The following is a 22,348-nucleotide window of genomic DNA, read 5'->3' as shown; positions in this document are numbered from 1 at the left end:
CCCCGCTCTCACCAAAACACTATGAATCTTTGATTGACTTTCCTGATCAGAAGTTTAAGATTCTACAGAAGATGCCCCATTTTCAAAGTGGGATTATTACTGCGCTTCATAAAATTGAGATCAAAGGTTAAATAAAAATCATGATTTAAGTGACCACATTGGGTACTTTAAGTGTAAAATGAAGTTTTTTCCCTTTAATATATTTTAGTGTTATTATGTATAAAGCCAGATGATGAGCTACTATACAACAGCATGTTAAAAAAACATGTTTATTTTACACTATGTACAATCAGGAACATATTTAAAACCATTATCAATTAAAATAAATGAAGACCATAAATCACAATTTAGTTTGTTCTTAGTGTATATCCACAGTAAAATATAAAGAAAGTATACCAAAAAGAGCCCAAAGTGTGCATTTTGCTAAAACTTGGTATATACATATTCCATTGGAAAAAAAGCAATCAAAAATGACTTTAACCAAAACTAAGTTCCTTTGATGTGTAGTAACCATTATATTGTTTGTATGAGGTAGTAACTAAATTATTTTGGCCATGTTGTAATAATCTAAATCAAAAGAAATGAAAGTAATCATAAAATAAGGCCAACAACAGAAAAATTCCACTAGAAATTTGAACCACTTCACTCTATGGAATGTTACAGTTCTTCAGTGTGATTATATGAAATGCCTAGTGTGGACTCTTTAATAATGCTAATTTATTCTTTGTGCATACTGTAATTCAGACAACAACTGCAGTGTTACACCATGGTACCGCTATTCTGTGATTTAAAATTTTTTCAAAGGTCTTTTGAAGCACAGACAAGCAATCTTACCGGATTCTGCTTAAATATAAAAAGATCAGTTACTACAACAGGTGGTTAACTGGTTTGTTTCACATAGAAAACAATCCAAATACATTTTTTTTAAAAAGATGTTGTGGAGCCAAATGCATATTGACAATGTCACAGCTTACTTTTGTGACTTAATACATCACATATCAATACTTTGTGCAAATATAAACACCAGTGTACTTGCATTAAAATTAAAAACAAGATTATAAAATGATTACAGCCTCCATTACAATTTTAAAAGTTACAAGATTTATATTCATATTACTAAATTACATATAATAAAAATACAATAGTGTTAAATGTACTGTGTCATTGCCAGCATCCCATTTTGTAATATAACCACACCCAATATACTAAAGAATTTTTAAAATATTACCCCAACTGCATTTTCATCAACATTTACATCTGTACAGATAAGACAATTACTTGTACATCTCATAAAAGTACATATCTACATAAGTTCTTAGTGTATGTCTTCAGCAATATGAAGTTTCACAGAAAAATACTGCCTATATGTACAAAGATTACATAACAATGAATTAAGCACTTGTGTGGTTCAATATGCTAAATATATCCATACCACTTAAAACAAAAAATTTCCCCATCTTGTCTCATGCCACAATAAATTACGAGTAACTGAAGCCAGGTTACTGCAGCTTTTGTACAGCTTCAAGCATCCATTAATGTTGCAGCGGTAGTGTTCGTTCTTTCTATAGTTTAACTGTCAAAGCACAACACTTCTCAGTAACTGTTTTCATGACCCGCCAGGATGTATAAATTGCTATTTGCTGTGGGGTTATCAGTTGGCCTACTTTCCAAAACCACGACCCTAAAAGTAATGAACAAACAAACAACATATAACAAAACAAAGTTATTCTTGAAAACTAATGTTAACAAAAAAATTTTCCATTGCTTCTCCATTATATGCCTCTATAAATGCTGTTCATTTGATTTGTGGGCAGAAATCATTGCTATTGCTATGATTAAAGGATCAGTTTCAACTCTGGGGCGTAATTTTGCTGCCCACTACCCTCCTACCTTTAAAGAGTTGGGAATGAAGGGTGGTGGGGGGAGGAGAAACATGTCTAGAAATAACTGGAGAAACGTAATTCTTCTTATAAATTCTAAAATAATTTGCAGTTTAAGAATCAAAACTCCAAAATCTTATTTTTCACTAAAAACAAAAAGTTCTGTTTGTTAACATATGGTATTTCTTCTTTCTTCTGCTGTAAATCAGACCAAATATTATGTTTAATGCAAAATGGTACTGATAGATTTATAAATTTCTGTTACCTAGAAGGTCAGGTTTTAAAATAAAGTTTGAAAAATACATAGCTGAACATATTATTGCAGAAATTTCAATTCTCTTGATAAAGAAACCAGTTTCATGCTGGATTTAGAAATGTTTAATACTATGCACTTAATACAAACCATTTTCGTACCTGTCAGATCCAAGCAGCCTGAAAATTCTTGTGCTATCTGAAATTTCCTGTGTTACCTGTTTAATTAAAATATAATTTTAGCTTCTGAAATTAAGAATACAAAATCTCATATGGGCATTTCATTATAACTCAACAGAAAAAAAAACATGATTTCTAGGACTGAAAAATATATCCATGCATGACTTTAGTTATTGTTAGCTTCTGAGTCAAATATATATGTCCAGGAAAAATGTGGCTAATTTGGAATTAATCATAAATATAAGTCCAGGAAAAATACTTGTTAGATTTCTGGGGGAAATTTTAAACAAAAATCACTGCCTTTTAAAAAAATTAAAAAAAATTTCTGTAGTTGTAGATTGACAGAATGCCTTTATTTGTTTATCTTTTTAATGTGGTGCTAAGGACCGAACCCAGTGCCTCACACATGCTAGGCAAGTGCTCTGCCACTGAGCTACAGCCCCAGCCCACCAAATCTTTTTCTTCCTTTATGTTAATGCTAATAGCAAGGCTACTAGCAGCAGTAAGCCACTTAGATCTGGTTATTTTACCTAACAGGCCATGTGTGGTATAACGGGAAGTATTTAAAATCCAGCATGACTTGTGTTTGAATCTTAGTTCTACCACTTACTAGCTGTGACACTATGCAACGTATGCTGTCTACTGGAAACAGTCTTGCCTTCTGCAAAATGGGATCTTACAGTGTTCTTATAAGGAAGAAGTATAAGCCTAGCTAATGAAGTGCTTAATACAAAGTAATTTTCTTTCCTTTTTTTTTTTTTCTTTTAATGGAACTGGGGACTGAACACATGGGTGCTTTACCACTGAGCCATGTCCTTGGCCCTTTTTATTTTTTATATTTTATTTTGAGTCAGGGCCTTGCTAAGTTCCCTAGGATGTTCTTAACTTGTGATCCTCCTGCCTTAGCTTTCTAAGCTGCTGGGAATACAGGTATGCACCACCTCACCTGGCTTCCATTCTCTCGAGATAATATTTTCTAATGAAATATACTCCCCCCATCTTTTTTTGACACAGGAAATTTTTATTGGACATTGCAGAAATAGCCTTGTGTGGTGGGGTTCAAAGTGCATCACACAGAATATTGAATTATGAAAAGAGGGACCTGGGAAAGAGAAAGGAAAACACTTAAGGTCTAAGTTGCCAACAAAAAATAGTGAAAGATTCCTCATGGACAGACGTGGTGGCGCACACCAGTAATCCCAGTAGCTCGAGAGGCTGAAGTAGGAGGATTTCAAGTTCAAAGTCAAACTCAGCAATGGAGAGGCACTAAGCAACTCAGTGAGACTCTATCTCTAAATAAATAAAATACAAAATAGGGCTGGGGATGTGGCTCAGAGGTTGAGTGCCCCTGAGTTCAATCCCCAGTACCAAAAAAAAAAAAAAAAAAAAAAAAGAAAAGGATTCCTCATGCAAGAAAGATTTTTGCAAATACCATACAAAACAGGCAGCTGCTGTGGTGATGAAATATACCTTTCAAGAAGTCCTAAGTGTGACCAATTACCAGTTGGGGAGTAAGAATAAAGGCTCAAAAGAAACCCAGTATTCACAGCATACTGAAAACAAAATATTTCAAATATAATGGCAGTAACTCCTACTCCCAAATTAGTAGGTTAAAAAAATTAATTTCAAAACTAAATATGTTCCATCAAAACCCCTACAATTAGTGGTTCTGGAGACACTCCTGATGTCTTCACTTCTGGTGCAAACCTCCCTACCCCCCATGTTCACTTTGGTGATAGTGGCTCATCCTATGATTTCGAGTTACCTGTCCATTAAATAGTAGAAGATGATGATGTTTTTGGAGGTGCTGAAGTGCTGCCTGTGCAGTCTCTTAGGTGATTTTTTTTTTTGGACAAAATTCTCTCTCTCTTTTTTTAAACCACTCTATCCTGCCTATGATGTCTTTCTTTGGCTAGTGTTTACCAGCTCTGGACTATTCTTATCTTCATGCTCCATTCTCTCAGGTGATTCTGAAACAGTTTCCCAAGAAGTAAGCCTGCTCATGGGAATTATTGCTAGAAACATTAGCAGTGACGTTTCTTCAATCCTTATACATGCCAGGCACATTACAAGCTCTATTTCATTTTATCTTAACTCTCAATTCACAGATGAAAAAACACAGTAGAGAGATATTAAGAGATATGTCCTGGTCACCCAGCTACTAACTAGCAGAGGTGAAACTTGAATGTGGGTATTTCAAGTCCAGAATGCATGTTAATGACCACAAAGGTGCTTTTTACTTTGTTAGAAGAAAGACTCTGAACTTACTGCATGACAGGACACAAATGAGCTACTTTCTTGCTCAAGGCACATGAGGTTGTTTTTTTTTTTTTTCCCCTTCCAATAATCAAGTACTATCACTTGATCAGATAATGATCAAGTACATCTACTGAGATTGGCTTGGGGGCACTGGAAGAATATTTGATGATTTTACTTGTCTATAATATTCTAGTGGGCATGTACTATGTCTTTTTTTTTTTTTAGTTGTAAATGGACAGAATACATCCATTTATTTATTTATTCATTTATTTATTTATATTAACGTGGTGCTGAGGATTGAACCCATTGCCTCACATGTGCTAGGCAAGTGCTCTACCAATGAGCTACAGCCCCAGACCTATATTATGTCTTGTTCATAACCCTGGCACATTCCAACATAAATGCTGAGTTGAATTTAACATGTCACACAGCTTAAATGACTCCTGTAAGGCAGTAAGAACTCATGAGATGTAACTAAAGGCTAATAAAAAAGGGCAAAATACCCTAAATATCAAATGAATAATGATAATAGAAATAAGAGACAACTATATATAAGCAGATATGAAAAATCGTGCTCTATATGTGTAATATGAATTGTACTGCATTCTGCTGTCATATATAATAAATTAAGACCTTATGTTCCCCCCTCCCAAAAAAACCAAACAAATTAGAATAATAATAATAATAAAAAAAAACCAGTAAGAGACAAGCTGGCTTCAAGAGGAATGTAGAATGCTCTCCTCACTGCCTGCATTGATCATTATCAATGAAATACAAGGCTGACAAGGTGTTGCAGGACAGAGTGTGCTGACATCAGCACTTTCTTCCAGATCATGGTCTGGGAAACTGAAAGAAACAGGAGTTGGCTCACTTTTAGCAGGATTGAGGAAGTTCTTGTTCTGAATTTGAGGGTGATTATCTGGAAGTACATCAAATATGCACTAAAGTGGTTTGGCAAGAGAGGTGGCTCTACAGTATGTACTACATAAAATTAGCAAATCAAGTTATCATTGGCACCATTTAAGAATTTTCCAAAGTTGGGCTGGGGTTGCGGCTCAGTGGTAGAGTGCTTGCCTCACATGCATGAGGCCCTGGGTTCAGTCCCCAGCACCACATAAAAATAAAACAAAGATATTGTGTGTCCATCTACAACTAAAAAAAAAAAAAAAAAAAAAAAAAAAAAAAAAATTAAAAAGAAGAAATTTCCAAAGTTAAAGAAAATTGAAGTAGATTTAATAATGTAACTATTCTAAAAATTTTTATTTTATTTTTTTTTAAAGAAATAGGATCTCAGTTAGGCTGGCCTCTAACTCCTAGCTCAAGCCATCTTCTTGCCACAGCTTCCAAGTAGCTGGGACTATGGGTACATGCTACTATGCTGGGCTTTTTATGACTATTTAATGGACATAATTTAAATGAAATTACTTACCTCATTAGATCTAAAACTTCTACCTTGCATTCCATGTTTCCAGAAAGCTAGCACACTGTCTTGTAGACAAACTAGCAGGCAAGAACAGCTCAATTACTGTTAATAGTACAAAAGTTTAACTGATAAGCATCATTTTACTTCTGTATCTTATATAGCAATATTTCAATTAATATCTCATAAAAGCAATTGCATATTTATAAGGCATCTTTACATTTGGAACTTAACTATAAAGAACTTACTAATCTTTGTGTGTGTGCGTGCATGTATATATATATATATATATATATATATATTTTTTTTTTTTTTTTTTTTGTGGTACTGGGGATTGAACCTTGGGTATTGTGCATGCCAGGCAAGCATTCCACCACTGAGTTACATCCCCAGTGCCAGAACTTATTAATCTTTTTGGTAAGAAAAAAAAATTCACTCAAGATATTTGTTATGAAAATTTGTTTTGATACCTAAAATTTTAAATAGAAAATACAGAGAATAGCATAAATACACATATGTATCCAATACTTACCGATCAAATCCTAACACTCTATCACATTTGCTTTTTGTTTTAAATGAAAATAAATACAGCTGGCATTCCCTACATATCCAATCTGACCTTCCTTACTCTCTAAGATACGTATTGTTATAAATATGGTATTTATCATTCTCATGAATGTTTATGTTATAAGTCTACATTATCAATATAAACTTTATATTGAATGTTTCCAACAGTTACACATTTGGTATGGTGAATATTTCTAGTTTTTATTATTATAAACAATGCAGCAATAAACATTCTTGTACCACTTCTTGAGAACATATAAAAAATCTCTCTATGACTAGAATACCTACAAGTAGAAATACAGGGACATAGGGCATATGCATAAATAAAGCAAATCTGAGTTTTACTTTTTAAATTTATGTTATTTGAAAGGTATGTTCACACACAACAGACAGAAATCTTAATTTGTTTCCCACAGAACCAATGATTTAGGCATCATTTGTTGAGTAGTCCATCATTTCCCCATTGACACATAATATCCTAGGTTTCTATTTACATGTGGTTTTATTTCTGGGCTTACTCTTCCACCATACTTTTACTTATTTATGCCTCTGTTGATATTGCACTGTCTTAAATACTATCATTTTATAGTTATGTTTCAACATAGAGAAGGGAAGTATTTGTCAACATTTATTTTACTATTCTTGGTCTTTGGCTTGTCCATATGAATCTTGTCAAGTGGCTTTTGGGATTTTTGCTGCAAATGCACTGAATTTCTGGATTAATTTGTGAAAAACTGACCTCCTTTTCACATTGAGTCTCTTTTCCATAATTTTGTTTTCTGTTTTTACAGTGCTAGGGTTCAAGCCTAGGGCCTTGTGTTTACTGGGTAGGTGCTCTACCAATGAGCTACACTCCCATTCCCACCCATGAATATGATGTTGGGCTTCATTTGTTCAAATATTCTTCTATGTCTTTAAATAGTAATTTGGGATTACCTACAGAAGGGTCTTGGATGTGTTTTGGTTATATTTACTCCTTTTTCTTTCTTTCTTTTTTCTTCACATGGGCATCTTGCTACATTGTTCAGGCTAGCCTTGACTCCTGGGTGCAAGTGATCCTCTTGCCTCAATCTTCCACTAGAAGGAACTATGGGCATGTGCTACTATGCCTGACTACATTTAGTCTTACATATATATTATTGCCATTGTGAAAGGGATCTTTTCTCCTACTAAAATTTCAAATTGATATCATTGGCAAAAGTATATTTTTACTCTTTTCTTTATAATCTTCATACTTTCCTTTTTTTTGTTTAGTAAAATAATATTGAGATGTGATAGTACAATCAGTCTAATCATGATGTGGTATTTTAATTGGCTAGCTGAAGATCATTTCCTTTTATTAATAATTTGCTAAGCGTTTTTTTTAAAGTCATCGATTACTGAAAAGTTTATTGAATATTTTTGTGTATCTACTGAAAAGTCACATGACTTTTCTCTTTTAATCTTTAGTGTAGTGTATTACATAAATACATTTCAAAGACACCATCCTTGTCTTCCGGGGATAAAATCTACCCTTTGTAATGTGATATTTGCCAGTATTTTATTAAGATCTTTAAAATCTATTTTCATGATTAAAATTTCTGTTTTCCATACTAATCTTATTTGATTCTAGCAACAGTATTAAAATACTGATTTATTCAGAATTCTTTGTCTACCATCTGAAATAATTTATATAGAGTAGGGATTATCTTTTCCTCTAAGGGTGGGAAAAAAAATCTATAAAACCATTAGCTTGATTTCCAGGCCCTTCAAGCAAAGAACCTGGCTGAAGTTCCTCATTTCCTGTGGGATACTTTCAGTCTTTTTTACCACCTAGCAAAGTCTACTACTATCTGACACTCAGCAGGCTATTGGCTTCAGGCCTGTAATTTCTGCTATTGGCCTTGTTTTTGGACCCTGGCTATGTCTTTTTAAGGATTCCACCTGACCAGATATTCCTTGAAACTCTTATTATCATAATCATTTTTTTTTTTTTTTTGGGAGAGGGACTTTTCTAGTTCAGGGAAAGGGGAAAATAGAACCAGGAATAAGACAAATGAACCATCTGCCCTTGGCCTTACCCGCTGCACCATGCATGTATGTATGGGCACATATACAATGTATGTGTGTATATATACATATTAATAACTTGATTTTATTGATAAAGGACACTAAATACTAATCATCATTCTTTTTCCCCAGCACCACCCTGTATAATTATTTTCCTTGAATATAATCTGAAATAAGGTAGGCGTGAAATACCCTTAGAAGTAAAACCTTACTATACAAAAACTCCTTAAAGGAAGAGGCAGAATCTTATTTGATCTTGTCTTATCTGTCTGTACATAGGGACATTTCATGAACATTTGGTATATTCAGTAAAATTTGGAAGAACTAAACACAGCTAGTACTAATTCTGTCAGAACTCCTTTTCCAGGAAAACTCGTAACAAGTATAATGTGAGAATGGCAAAAAGAAATTTCATATATTTAAAATTCTCTGACCAGAGATAATAGCAAAAACACAATAGGGTATACAAAGCACTTGATTTTAATGTACCTATGGGAAATTTATAGAAATCTGGAGGAAATGGGAATTTATAACCATGTTATGAGAAATAACATTTAACTATTTCTTTTGAAAATGCCAAATCTATAAGGAAGGTAAACAATTATTTACAATACAATTATTAAACTGTCTTGAGAATGTTTAAAGGTAAAGGCTAATAGTGACCTCATACTCATTATATCCTATATTTTAGAGAAAGTACTTAATAATACATTTATAATTTCATATAATTGTCAAATAAATTAAACAGTTCATAATGGAAAGAAATACAAAACTTCAACTTACCTATTGATTCAATCTGGAAATCAAAGGTGAGCTCTGATGATAATTTTCTACTAGATTTTAATCTTCCTTGGAGATTTACTATTTTTATACAACCTAGAGAAATACAAGTCACTCAGAAACGAAGGTAAAAGGTATCTTCTTAAAATAAGATGTTCATAAATAAAATTTAACTTACAGTCCAAACATACAAGAATGGTATCTCTCTCCAGTTGGGTTACATGAGTAACATTTGTCTGTGGGGTATCTATGAAAAAAAGAAGGCCTGATAAAGTCACAGAAAACTGAAGTAGTTACAGCAGAGCAATTATAAAAAAAAAAAAAGAAAAAAAAAAAAAGCAAGAATTCTGAGGACTGCTACATTTGAAATGGATATACATCTTTTCTATTAAATGTAGAGCTACTAAACTGGGTTACTTGGGTTCTAATGCTGGTGTCTCAACCTAGTAAATGTCAGTTCCTGGTATCATTTTTATTTATACTTGAAATCAGGAGACTAATTTCCTAAAGGTTGGCTATGACTAGTTCATAAGTTTAAATAGAAGGCTTGGAGCTGTGCTCTTTATATCATTATATGCCTAGTATATGCAAAAAGTATGTACTGAAAGAATGAATCTGAGTGTCAAATTATTTGTATACATATAAGTTTTAAAAGCATTTTAGAAGCAGAAAATGCTACCTAAATGCAAAGAAGTATTATTATTTTTTATTTTTTTTTATTGGTTGTTCAAAACATTACAAAGCTCTTGACATATTATATTTCATACATTTGATTCAAGTGGGTTTTGAACTCCCAATTTTACCCCAAATACAGATTGCAGAATCACATCGGTTACACATCCACATTTTTACATAATGCCTTATTAGTAACTGTTGTATTCTGCTACCTTTCCTATCCTCTACTATCTCCCCTCCCCTCCCCTCCCATCTTCTCTCTCTACCCCATCTACTGTAATTCATTTCTCTCCTTGTTTATTTTCCCATTCCCCTCACAACCTCTTATATGTAATTTTGTATAACCATGCGGGTCTCCCTCCATTACCATGCAATTTCCCTTTTATCTCCCTTTCCCTCCCACCTCATGTATCTGTTTAATGTTAATCTTTTCTTCCTTCTCTTCCTCCCTGCTTTGTTCTTAGTTGCTCTCATTATATCAAAGAAGACATTTGGTATTTGTTTTTTAGGGATTGGCTAAGACCTTAAAAGAGCGTACTACAGGGATACTGCTACATCAATGTTCATAGCAGCACAATTCACAAGAAGTATTATTTTAATTACAATCATTTATCAAAGTTCCTACAAAGTAAAAATGTTTAAATGACTTCGTTTTCCATGAAGCAAAGACGAATACTGTATATCCAAAGCTTTGTGTGTATATCAAAACTGAATAGCTCAGGTATGAGTGTCTGTTCCCAGTTTCACATTCCCTGAAAGCATGGGTATGACAGGAAAGACAGCCTACCCTGCTTGTTTTCTGCTTCCCATTGTACTTAGTATTAGGACGTCTAAGCACTGTTGTATTTTGAACTTGGTTACTGCTATAACTAATCAAGGTTAGGAGGATATGGCAAAGCCCTCCTGTAAGTCAGGCTAACTAGATCTCTGTAGCTCTTAAGGAAAACAACAACAACAACAAAAAATAAACTGCTGAAAATTAAGAATCTGAACATGTCTATACCATCTACTTTGGCAGAAGGCAGCCAGACTATCAACACTAGTTAGAAAGCCAGGAAAATGAAGTTTTACTAATTGCTTACAACAATCAGTCCCGAAATACTGAAACTATCTTTAAAAAACACTGATGCCTGGCTACCACCCTCAAGATATTCTGATTTAATTGGAAGTGTGTGACTTGAGGTATCAGAAGTTTTAAGTTTCCCAGGTAAACCTACCATGCAGTAGGGTTTGGAACCACTAATATGTACAATGGTGGTTCTGGGGACTGAACCAGGAGGCTCATGCATACTAGACAGGCACTCTATCACCGAGCTCCACCCTCAGCCCCATCATATTTTTATCTGATGTAAAACCATAGTCATTCCCTCTATCTTATAATTTCAAACAGAGAGATGAGTTATATTTGCCATATTTAACTTTTAATGAAATAAATTTATTAAGGCAAAACCAAGTAATCAAAAGACCCTTGGAAAGAAGCTACCCAAAGCTATATAAAATTCTTCTGTCAGAAAATAAGGCCTTCAGGGTAAAGAGCATTTTGTTTACTTTTATGTTTTCCAATTTATCAGCGACCAAAATTTGTTTTATACAATTTTCAATGAGACAAGGGCAACAATCAGTGTAATTCATGATATTTGTACAAATACCAAAATAAGTATATTGAAATTGTTCATTTGTGGATAAAGCAAAATATACAAATTAAATAAACCTAATGATTGATGATGAGAAGAAAAAAAAAGATAATAAGGCCTTAATCCAACAATGAGAAAGAAAGGATTTAAAAGTAAAATTCTTGAGAGAACTAAGACATTAACCGAAATTCAGTGACAACAACATATTTATCAGAGATACTTCCTTTCTGTTATATAGGGAAGGGGAGACTTGGAAAGGAGGTGTACCAGCTGTCCGAAAGGCAAGATGAGTGGTTAAGGAAGAATGCAGAAGAGAATTTGGGGAGCCAAGGACAAGTCTCATAATGTTGCCAAAGGTTGTCATGCTTTCCTTGAAGAGCTATATTTCAAGTTTAATGTGTTAAAGGAACCATGTATTATGTCTAGGCTTTTGTGTTTTGTTTGTTTGTTTTGCAGTGCTGGGGATCAAACCCAGGGTCTCTGCATCTGAGCTGTATCCTTAGCTCCTATTTTTTCTTTTTATTAATAATCTTCCAGTCTTTCAATAAACTCCTGCCAAATCAATATTTTACTGGCAAATTACTTCCTTAACGTTTCCCTTAGTAGCCAAAGACTGTGACAAACAGCCCTTGTAAGACCTTTAAAAATTGCCGTCTGAAGTGGCCAATGTCTACTGTATAGCAAAACATTCTACTGTATTTTTAAAGGAAAAAAAAAAAAAAAAGCAAAATAGGTTTCATGACAAATAGGATGTTTTAAAAACAAAGGTAAGATATTTAAAGGACATCATTTTCAAGTGAGAGAGTTCAATCCAATTTACCATAACACTCAAGTTTTACTTATTAACTGTTATTTTGTCATAGCTCAATGTGGAAGTTTTAAACTACCATCAATTTTCTATAAAAAGTTTACTACTTGGAGATAATATTTGCTAAAATAGTAGGGTATGTAGTGATAAAGGAAAGTTCTGCTATGTGACTTGGCAATGTAAATCAATCTTTAAGAAAACAAATTACATGAGAGAATTATTTTCCAATACCTTCAACAAATACTTTGGAAGTGGCTGTTTAGACTATATGAAGAAACAAACTAAACTTAAAATATTCTAAGGGCTGGGGATTAGTACAGTGATAGAGCACTTGCCTAGCATGTGTGAGGTCCTGGGTTCAACCCCCAGCACTGAAAAAAATAAAGTATAATACTTAGAAAGATATCAGGATAAAACGGATTCAATATGAAGTACAATCTAAACTTAAAGTATTCTAAAATGTCACTTTTGTTTTCTTAAAAATCAGATTTTCTATTAGCCTGAGATTTGTCTATGTGTAGTTCTTAAAGTATAGTCCCCATATTACTAGCACCACCTGGGAATTTATAGAAACACCAGGCCTACTGGATGAAAACTTTGAGGGGGCGGGGCAATAGTATGCTTTAACAAGTTTCCTGGTGTTTCTGATGCAACCTCAAGTTTGGGAATTACAGATATGTACTAAATACTCACTTGTTCACTAATATCAATATTCCTGGTAAAGTGATGGAATGTGATTCAAAAGGTAAAATCACCTGATGCTTTTTGGGAAGGCAGGGCAACTGAAGTTCTATTAATTTGCAAATTTTCAAGTGCATACCACTTACAATTACATTAAATACTTTTAGATTCTCTAAATTATAAAAATATTTTTTGCGGTCTGGGGATTGAACCTAGGGGCCTGATGCATGCCATGCAAGTACTCTACCACTGAGCTATATACCCGGCCCAAGTTACAAAAACGTGAAATGTTCAGGTTTTGTTTTAAATGTTTCCTATATTAATAAGCTTTCATAAAGATTAATCTTTATGTTTGTAAGCAGCATCAAACAACTAAATACATTTAAGATTTTTTAATAATAAATGTGAAAATATGAATGCAAGTGTTAAAATATTAAAACATTTGAGCATATATGAACTTGTGCTTTGATATTTAATTGGTAATATTAATGAGCTATTTCTAAGTAAAATTAGTTTGGTGCCTAAGCCCAGGGCCTCATGCATGTTAACACATCTGTTCTGAGCTATACCCCTAGCTTACAAATGTGTCCTTAATGGTTACCTATACATAGTGTCCTTGAGAGAAACTGCTATTTACAATGTCCTAGTTTATGTCATACATTTCTTAAACGTTGCAAGATGACCCAGGCATATACCTCATTTTATAGTAAGAGATGTATTGCTGTAAAATTGTTTAATATACACTAATTCAGGCTCTTAAGCATCAGATCCTTACCATATTCATTTCTAATTAAAAAAGCGTATGTGCTTTCAACATACATATGCTTTGCCAATCAAATTATTAGCTATTTTAAAGCAACTTTTCTTCCAGTTTACTTATATAGTTATTTAAGACCAGCTTTATATGCAGTTTTGCTTAATGCAAAACATAGCAAATTTATTACTTATAAAACCAGCACATTCTTTAGCCTTAAAAATTCCATAAAAATTGCAAACCTGATTCTGTGAACCATGAAGAGGTAGAATTTGGATTGACAGTCTCAAATCGAACCACCTGGTTGAAGTCTCGCCCTCTACTGACTCCAACACAGACTAACGGGTACTCCTGCTCAGGGACCACCAGCATCTCAAACATCCTGAGTGGGCATGGGATAGGGAAATCGATATGCTAGAGACAGAAATAAAAAACAGAAAAGAAAAACAAAAACCAAATAATCATATGAGAACAACATTAAGTTTTTAGGTTTACAAAAACATATAAAAAAGCTTTCTACTATAAAGATTGCTTCTTATCACAGAAATACAGGGTATTAAGAAAAATTATGAAATATCTTTAAATGCAACTAATTTTAATTTTATATACCTCCAAAATTATTTTTATATTGTTACAAAGAGAATGAACAAATTCACATTTTGGAGATTTAGAAAAATAGAGAACACTTAACTTCAGTAATCATCAAGGAATAAAACCACAATGAAACACTACATATACCCACCAGAATGGCTAAAATTAAAAAGAATGACAATAACAAGCATAGAGGAGTTAATAAATGCTCATACACTGATGGTGGGAGAATAGATTGGTCCAGTCATGCTGGTTAATTACATTATTTACCAATGTTGAAGATATGCATCCTTTATGATGCAACAATTACTCCTAAGTATATCTTCTAGAGAGAAAGGGTATGTGTGCACAAAAAATAGGCAAAAATATGTTCATAGCAACACTTAAGAAAAACAAAAATGGGAAATAACCCAAATGCCAATCAACAGTAGAATGGATTAAAATTATGGCATATTCACACACTGGAAAATTACAGATCAATGAAAATGAACAATCTATTGCTATATCCAACAACTACATAAATATAATGTTACACAAAAGAAGCCAGACATAAATGAATATATACTTTCTGATTCCACTTTCATATTGTTGAAAATAAGGTAAAATTAGTTTTAATGTTTATGGATACACTTATCTATGTATATAAAGAGAAAGAAAAGCAACAACTTGCTAGGTTTCCTTTTGGGGGAACTACTTAGAAAACATGGAGTGGCATAGGGAATGATGAGGTGGCTCTTCACAAAAAAGGTGATTGAAAAAAAATTGGTCTTACACATACTTTATTAAGTTCATTCTAACATATTTTATATTTTTGTTTCTCTTATAAATGGGCTGTATTTTCTAAATGGTTATAACTAGTATTTAACAAAGTTACTGGATACGATTTATTTTTTAACCTGGCAACTCATAATTTCTGAAGAAAATAAAAATGTGAAGCAGGGCTGCCTTAACTAATAGTTTTAGAGTGCTGGGAGACATGACATGGTCCTGATGGCTGGAATAGGCAGCTCTGTGTGCACCTGCTCTTCCGTATGGCCCTTTCTTCCCCTGCTGCCAGCTGCTTCCACCCTGTGACTACCAACTCCTAAATCGCCTCTCTAGGAGCTTTCCCCTTACCTGGGGCACATGCTTTGAATATCTGTCATACATTTAATGAGGTAAAACAACTGAAATAATTTGCTTTGAAATATGATTAAGAACAATACAGCAGAAAGAAAATAATGCTTGTGTCTTTAATTTTTTTCTTGGCATGTAAGAAAGCCCAACAGATTTTGACTACTTCTATTTAGCTTCCAATAACAGCTAAGCAATGTCTATAAATCACTAACAGAAGGGGATTTCTTTCTCAAGGGTTTAAATCATGGTGCTCTTGGTGACTGACAGCAGACCTTACATCTTATTCTCTCTCTCTTTTTTTCCCCCTCTTAGCACTATGCCTAGTTTATAGTAAGTACATAATGTTTGCTGTGTGTATCTTTTATTCTTAACTTTAATTTATGATAAAAACATGCCTAAATTAAGCAAAATTTGTTAGAAATGTCACTAAGAGGACGAATATAGGAAGCACAAATTTCTTTTAAAACAAATCTTGATAAAGAGTCCAGTATAGAAACATCATAAAAACTAGTTAAAATAATGTCAAATATAATAATAAAATATACATTATAAAAATCTTAAAGCCAGAGAGGCACAGAAAGTGAAGTTAAAATTAAGTGAGGCAGGCCAGGCCCCATAGCTCAGTGAGTTGAAGGAAAGAGGAAATGTGAGCAGTCTTGAAGGAGACCTGCAGGTGAACTGCAGTGAGAGTCCACTATCTCAGAATTTGCACCATAGGCCTCCACAGTCAGATCAGGCCAAGCTCCTTGGTATCATCGTTGGGAAAAGAGAAGACAATGGATGGGTTATTTTTAAGCTTTTAATGTCTTCAAAGTATATATTCCCTCCTGCATACTCTTGATATCCAAAATACCTTTAACGGAGAAAAGAGCTTTCATTATATGAGGATAAATGCCTTAACCTATCAGATAATATAAATTCACTTGAGCTAAGGTTTAATCAGTCCATCAGTATATAATATGATGAAACCTTTTTATTTTGAAAGAGGTTAGGAATGAAAGACACAGGAAAAACTCATCTCTAGTAGACTAAGGAAGAAAAGGAAGGACGATAGGACTACAGAAAAATCAAACTGTGTAGACTTTACCATTCCACCTAAGATAAAGTGTCCATGTGCCAAATACGTAAGAACAAAGAGAAGCTGAGAAAAGCAATTTTTGCCATAAATGGGATGTATTCAGTAGCTCTGCTATTAGAAAACTTATAAGGCTATTTCCCCTCAGCTTTTAGTTTAAAGAATTTTTGCTTCTGTGAATTTATTTGTGAAATTACTACACAATAGGTTTTACCTTCTTGAAACTATTTTTTCCATCACTTTAGCCCCAGTCGGGCTTGAGGTTAATATTGATGTGAAAACTAAAAATAGATTTCTTAGTCACTTGTAAGATTTTAAGTAACAAAAAGTAAACTAAATATTCTAGTTTGGTATTATAAAAATCTAGGGAGAATCCTACTCTATTGAAGAATCAAATGCTCATGAAAGAGGACCATTTAATCCATACTCAACAGCAAAGAAAACAATTTTAACAAATTCATTTGATATTTCTTTGCTGTAATTGAGCCTGTACTTTATACATTTTAAAAGTTAGTTTTTCCTCAAAATATGTTATAGCTGAGTAACAGTAAACATTTTAATAGTATTCATTAATCTAGAGGAAACTCAAGCAAAAACTCAAAAAACATCCATGAGAAGAGCTGGGCAAATTAATGAGTAGGTATTAAAACAATTTTGTTAGGTAACCAAAACAAATCATTTTCCCCTCATCAAGGTCATCCCTATCCTCTCAAGTCAAACACTAAGCTGAGTGTTATTTCCCTGCTGTGATGGAGTAGGTCAAAACATTTTACTGATCTTTTAGCACCCTGTTTTTGACATCAAACTATCTATGCACATTAAGATACTCTACTTCTAGCTCCCTATTACCAAACCCAAACTATAGTGTCTTTCAGAACTTTCATCAAGCCTAGTTCCTTAAAACTTGGCAAGTTTTTACCACATAATCCAAAATCATTAAAATAATTTGAGAATAAACAGAAAAGTTTAACAATTAAGCTTTCAAGCTAAGAATGTCTTAGGTTGACTTTCATGCTTACCTTAATTAACATAAATTTCTGCATTGGTTCAACCCATTCTAATAGAACAATGCTAGTCTGAAGTGCCCCGCATAGGTATTTATGGCCTGTGTAAGGATTTCTCACTGTCAAGGCAAAAAAGCAGACGTGAGTTCTCTTATAAAATAAAGTCCTTATATTATTAGTTTCAAAAAGTAAAAATAAATCAAAAGCTGGTTGTTTGTTTAATTTTAATTGGACAACAGGGCAAAAAAGAAATACTGTTTCAGGTAATAGCAAGAAATGCTCTCATGACTTACAAGATTTTTTTGGTTTGTACAAATGCAATAGCTAGTCATACAGCTGGGATCTGGAAGAACTTTAGATCTATGGCAGCAGGGAAGTTAACTGAGGTGGCAATATTCTGATGGGTCAAATTAATTTGGGAAGGTGTTAAATGGACAGGACATACATACTCAGGTGGTTCATAGAGTGCTTTTGGTAGTAATGTTCAGAGGCAATGGTGTTTTGGTTCTAAAAACAAAACACTTGTTGCTGGGCATAGTTGTGCATGTCTGTAATCCTAGCTACTTGGTAGGTCCTAAGTTCGAGGACAGACTGCACAAAATAAAATAAAAAGACTGGGAATGTATGTAGCTCAGTGGTAAAGTGCCCCTGAGTTCAATCCCCAGTACATACATACATGCATACATACAAACATATGGAGAAACAAAAAGAAAGGAAGAAAAAAAGAAAGGAAGAAGGAAAGGAAGAAAGGAAGGAAGGAAGGAAGGAAGGAAGGAAGGAAGGAGCTGACTATTCCTTCCTTTTCTATTAAACTCTTAAGGTCACTAGAAAACATTATAGATATTAATCAAAAGTTTTTTAAAAAAAATCTTATTTCTTTTCAAAAATTTGAGATAGGGTCTCACTAAGTTTCCCAGGTTGGCCTTGAACTTGTGATCCTCACGCCTCAGCCACCTCCATATTAGCTGTGGACCCCATTCTCAGCTTCATCAAATTTTATAGTACAAGTTTATAAATAATAAAACTGAATTTCTTCATATTTTGGACTTTTCTTCTACTTAAGATATAAAGTAAATGTATTTGAAATAAAAAAATTAAAAACTATAAAGAGGGCAGCCAGGTACAAGTGGTACATGCCTATAATCTCAAGAGACTTGGGAGGCTAAAGCAGGAGTATTGCAAATTCAAGGTCTTAGCAGTTTTAGCAGAACCCCTGTCTCAAAATAAAAAGGGCTGATATGGTTCATGGTAGAGTGCCCCTGGGCTCAATCCCCAGTGCTGCCAAAACAAAATACAAACCAAAAACAAAAGCAAAAAAAAAAAAAAAAAAAAGAAAGGCCCTCTCCAATCATTCACAGTGAAATTCTTTTGAGGCCTTGCCTAAAGACCGTCTTCTTCAGCTGGCCCATGTTAGAGTTCTTTCTGCATTATACTCAGTGGTGCAGTGACTTATGTGCTTGCTTGTCTTTTCTTTTATAGTATTAGTAACTTAAGGGAAGGAAGTCACTTTTTGTTTTTGTTGCATGTAAACAGGAAAATAGTTGTTAGGGGGTAGGGTAGGAATTTAGTCTAGAGGTATGTGAACAGGGAAGCTACAATCTTCACATGACAAGCACAAGTTTCCACATACTAAAGGCATGTGGATATAAGCTCAATGAATGGAAGGATGCCTTGGGTAGTACTGTTTTATATTGGACTTTAAAAAACTGAGTCTCAAGAAGATTTCTTAGCCACTCTGCAAAACAGGAGAGCTACATGGTACTGGACGCTTTACTTACCAACACAACACTTCTGACACCACTTGGTTTCAGGGATTTTTGCTGATACAGCAAATTTCCTAAATGTAAATGAAAATGAGTATATAATAACATGTAGGCAAACTTAATATATCATAAATGTGCTGTTACAGATCAGTGAAGAGGGCTAGAGATGTAGCTCATTGAAAAAAATGCTTGCATAGCATGTGTAAGGCTCTGGGTTCAATTCACAATACTATAAAAACCAAACCAACTAACCAATCATGAAACAAAAAAGATCAACGAAGAAAGAGTGAGTTAAGAAACGAGTGCTGACAAAACATTTACTAAAAATAAGACTATTGTGGGTTCATTTCCCATGTCCCCCAACCAATTTCAAATGGAATAAGGACTTAACTGTTCTTTAAAAGTCTATAAAAGTATTTAGAAAATAGAGTAATATGACTTTGGGATTTCCTATAAAACTGCAAAAATAATAAATCCTGTAAAAAAAATACTGATAAGGAGTAACACTTTAAACTCCATATATAGCTACTATAGTTCACCAAAGGAAGCTCATAACAACTCTAAATAATCATGTATATATTCAATTAAATTTTATATAAATAACCTATTTTAAGGAGAAAGAAAACCATGCAAATATTTTTATTTGATTTTGATTTTTAAAATATTTTGTGCTCCAAGTGGTGAATTAGTTCTACTATAAACTTAGCAATTGAGAAACACAGATTGTTAAGTTACTTTAAGGTTTTGTTTTACATCATTTGTTTTACAAAAATCTTGTTAAGGGTGTCTATATTAAAAAGTTTGTGTAAAATTCATTTGATACTAGTCTTAGAAACCTTTTAGTCAACAAATGAGGAATAACTATTATAACAAAAGGAAAAGCATAGCATAATTTAAAATTCCTGAAAGTACAAATTGAAACCCTTCAACTTCTAAGTAATTATCTTCAGACATCAAAACATCTATTCAATAAATTATTTTTATTCTAGGTTTAGAAACTGTATATTGAAAAAATTAATTTTGTACATGTAAACACAAATATATCAAAAGCAAAGGCAAGTGTGTAGGGGAAGGGGAAACATTGGGGAATGACACTGACCAAATTATATTGTTATATATTGTGTGCATGTACGAATATGTAACAACAAATTCCACTATTATGTATAGCTATAATGCACTAAGAAAAAAATGTTGCGGTGGGGGAAGCAAAGGCAATACATGTGATGTAAAATGATAGGAAATAAATTAGTTTTAACTTTGCAGAAAAGACAGATTAAAAATTCAGAGAGGGGCTGGGGTTGTGGCTCAGCAGCAGAGCGCTCACCTAGCATGTGCAAGGCTCTGGGTTTGATCCTCAGCAACACATAAAAATAAATAAGTAAGGGCTGGGTTTGTAGCTCAGTGGTACAGAGCTTGCCTTGCATGCATGAAGCCTTGGGTTCAGACCCCAGCATCACGTAAAAATAATAAACAGATAAAAATAAAGATATAAAAATAAATAAATAAATAAAATAAAGGTGTTCTGTCTAACTACAACTGAAAAAAAATATATATACTTATAAAAAATTCAGAAACAAATATTTAATATAACTGGAAAGTGAAAGTAGAATAATTTTAGAGCTACAGTATGATAAATAAGTCCTTGTTAAAATGTATCTCTTATGATTTTTTCCTTACACATAATTTCTATTAATCCCAACTGAATTCTCTTTTATTTTCTCTCCTATAAGTACACACTACAATGAATTATTAGTGTATTTCTCCTAATAATGAAAATATAATTAAATATACAGTTACCTTGGCAGTATTCTATCAGGGAGTTTGTGTGCTGGAATAGCAACAGGTAACTTTTGCATTTGTCTTGCATAATCAAAAAGCCCTGGTAAATTATGGGAATAAAGCTGAGAAGCTTTACCTGTAAAGGAAATAAATACAATATAAGAGCTAATAATAAGCTATAACATAACTGTAAGATGTAGAGAAACTAAAAGACTTACCAGATATTGATAGCAAGCAATTGTTCATCACATACAACCATGTACATCTTCGAGGGAATAGCTGATAAAAAAAAAACGTAGAAAAAAGTTTACAAAGAATATATATAACCATGTAAACATGTACACATTAACCAGTCAGCTGTCCTATCGATAGGCTCATTATTTAAAAAGTCAAATACTTTTAATAGAAATTCATTTTATAAGTATTTAAAACAAGATAATATACCAGCATAAATATTTACGTGGGACAAAAAATTTGCAATATAATTTCAGTCTAAACATTTCATATTTGAAAATGTTTTATTCCCTGCATAAGAGAATGAGTGCTCTCTATAGCCCCCAAACTATGCAGGGAATAAAACATTTTCAAATATGAGCTATTCCTTCACTTTGGTTCTGGGGTTGAATAATTAACTCTTCTGGGTACTCCCCTTAAAATGTATTTACCTAGGCATATGCATATATTTGGGAGATACAGAAAAAAGGATCATGGTGGGTGTAGTGGAACACAGAGTATGGAAATAGAATGGAAGAGGAAAAAGGTGGAGAAGGGATATGATGAAAACTTATAAATCATACAGGACATACACACGCATACACGCACACATATGGAATTTCTTACTGAAATCTAATATGTAAGAGCTGAGAAGCACTCTGGAAGCTTGAAAATGGCTTGTATTAAGGGCAAAGAAAAAGGAATCAATACACTTCAAAGGGAGAAAATAGATACTCTCATGGAATCATTTCATTGTGAATATCAGTGATCTTCAAAGTGGTCTTTGGATCATCAGCCTGAGCATCAGTTGGGCACATGCTAGAAATGCTGGTTCTCAGACTTCACCCCACACCTACTGAAGCAGAAG

General features: G+C 33.4%; 1 protein-coding gene across 9 annotated transcripts in view; it reads right to left on the bottom strand.

The window, feature by feature from the left end:
• Positions 1-253: 253 nt before the first annotated feature.
• Map4k3 (mitogen-activated protein kinase kinase kinase kinase 3) overlaps positions 254-22,348 on the bottom strand; it is a 198,846-nt gene continuing 176,751 nt past the window's right edge. For 4 of the 9 annotated variants that reach the window (XM_058573642.1, XM_058573647.1, XM_058573643.1 and 1 more), the window contains 11 exons: positions 21,486-21,546; positions 21,286-21,403; positions 19,504-19,562; positions 17,741-17,844; positions 14,182-14,353; positions 12,840-12,875; positions 9,566-9,634; positions 9,391-9,483; positions 6,001-6,071; positions 2,295-2,350; positions 254-1,681 (listed from right to left, as the gene is read on the bottom strand). In XM_058573642.1, the coding sequence (XP_058429625.1) occupies positions 1,594-1,681; positions 2,295-2,350; positions 6,001-6,071; positions 9,391-9,483; positions 9,566-9,634; positions 12,840-12,875; positions 14,182-14,353; positions 17,741-17,844; positions 19,504-19,562; positions 21,286-21,403; positions 21,486-21,546 (927 nt within the window). In that variant the 3' untranslated portion in view covers positions 254-1,593. Of the gene's footprint in view, positions 1,682-2,294; positions 2,351-6,000; positions 6,097-9,390; positions 9,484-9,565; positions 9,635-12,839; positions 12,876-14,181; positions 14,354-17,740; positions 17,845-19,503; positions 19,563-21,285; positions 21,404-21,485; positions 21,547-22,348 lie in introns of all 9 variants that reach the window. The other 5 variants (XM_058573645.1, XM_058573662.1, XM_046425423.2 and 2 more) reach the window with 2 other exon arrangements.

Source organism: Marmota monax, unplaced genomic scaffold (assembly GCF_021218885.2).
Source record: "Marmota monax isolate L192 unplaced genomic scaffold, Marmota_monax_Labrador192_F-V1.1 WCK01_AAM20220418_F8-fsc00015, whole genome shotgun sequence".
In the NCBI taxonomy this organism is placed as follows: Eukaryota; Metazoa; Chordata; class Mammalia; order Rodentia; family Sciuridae; genus Marmota; species Marmota monax.
Note: the sequence above shows the minus strand (reverse complement) of the source record. Positions and strands in the feature narration are given on the sequence as shown.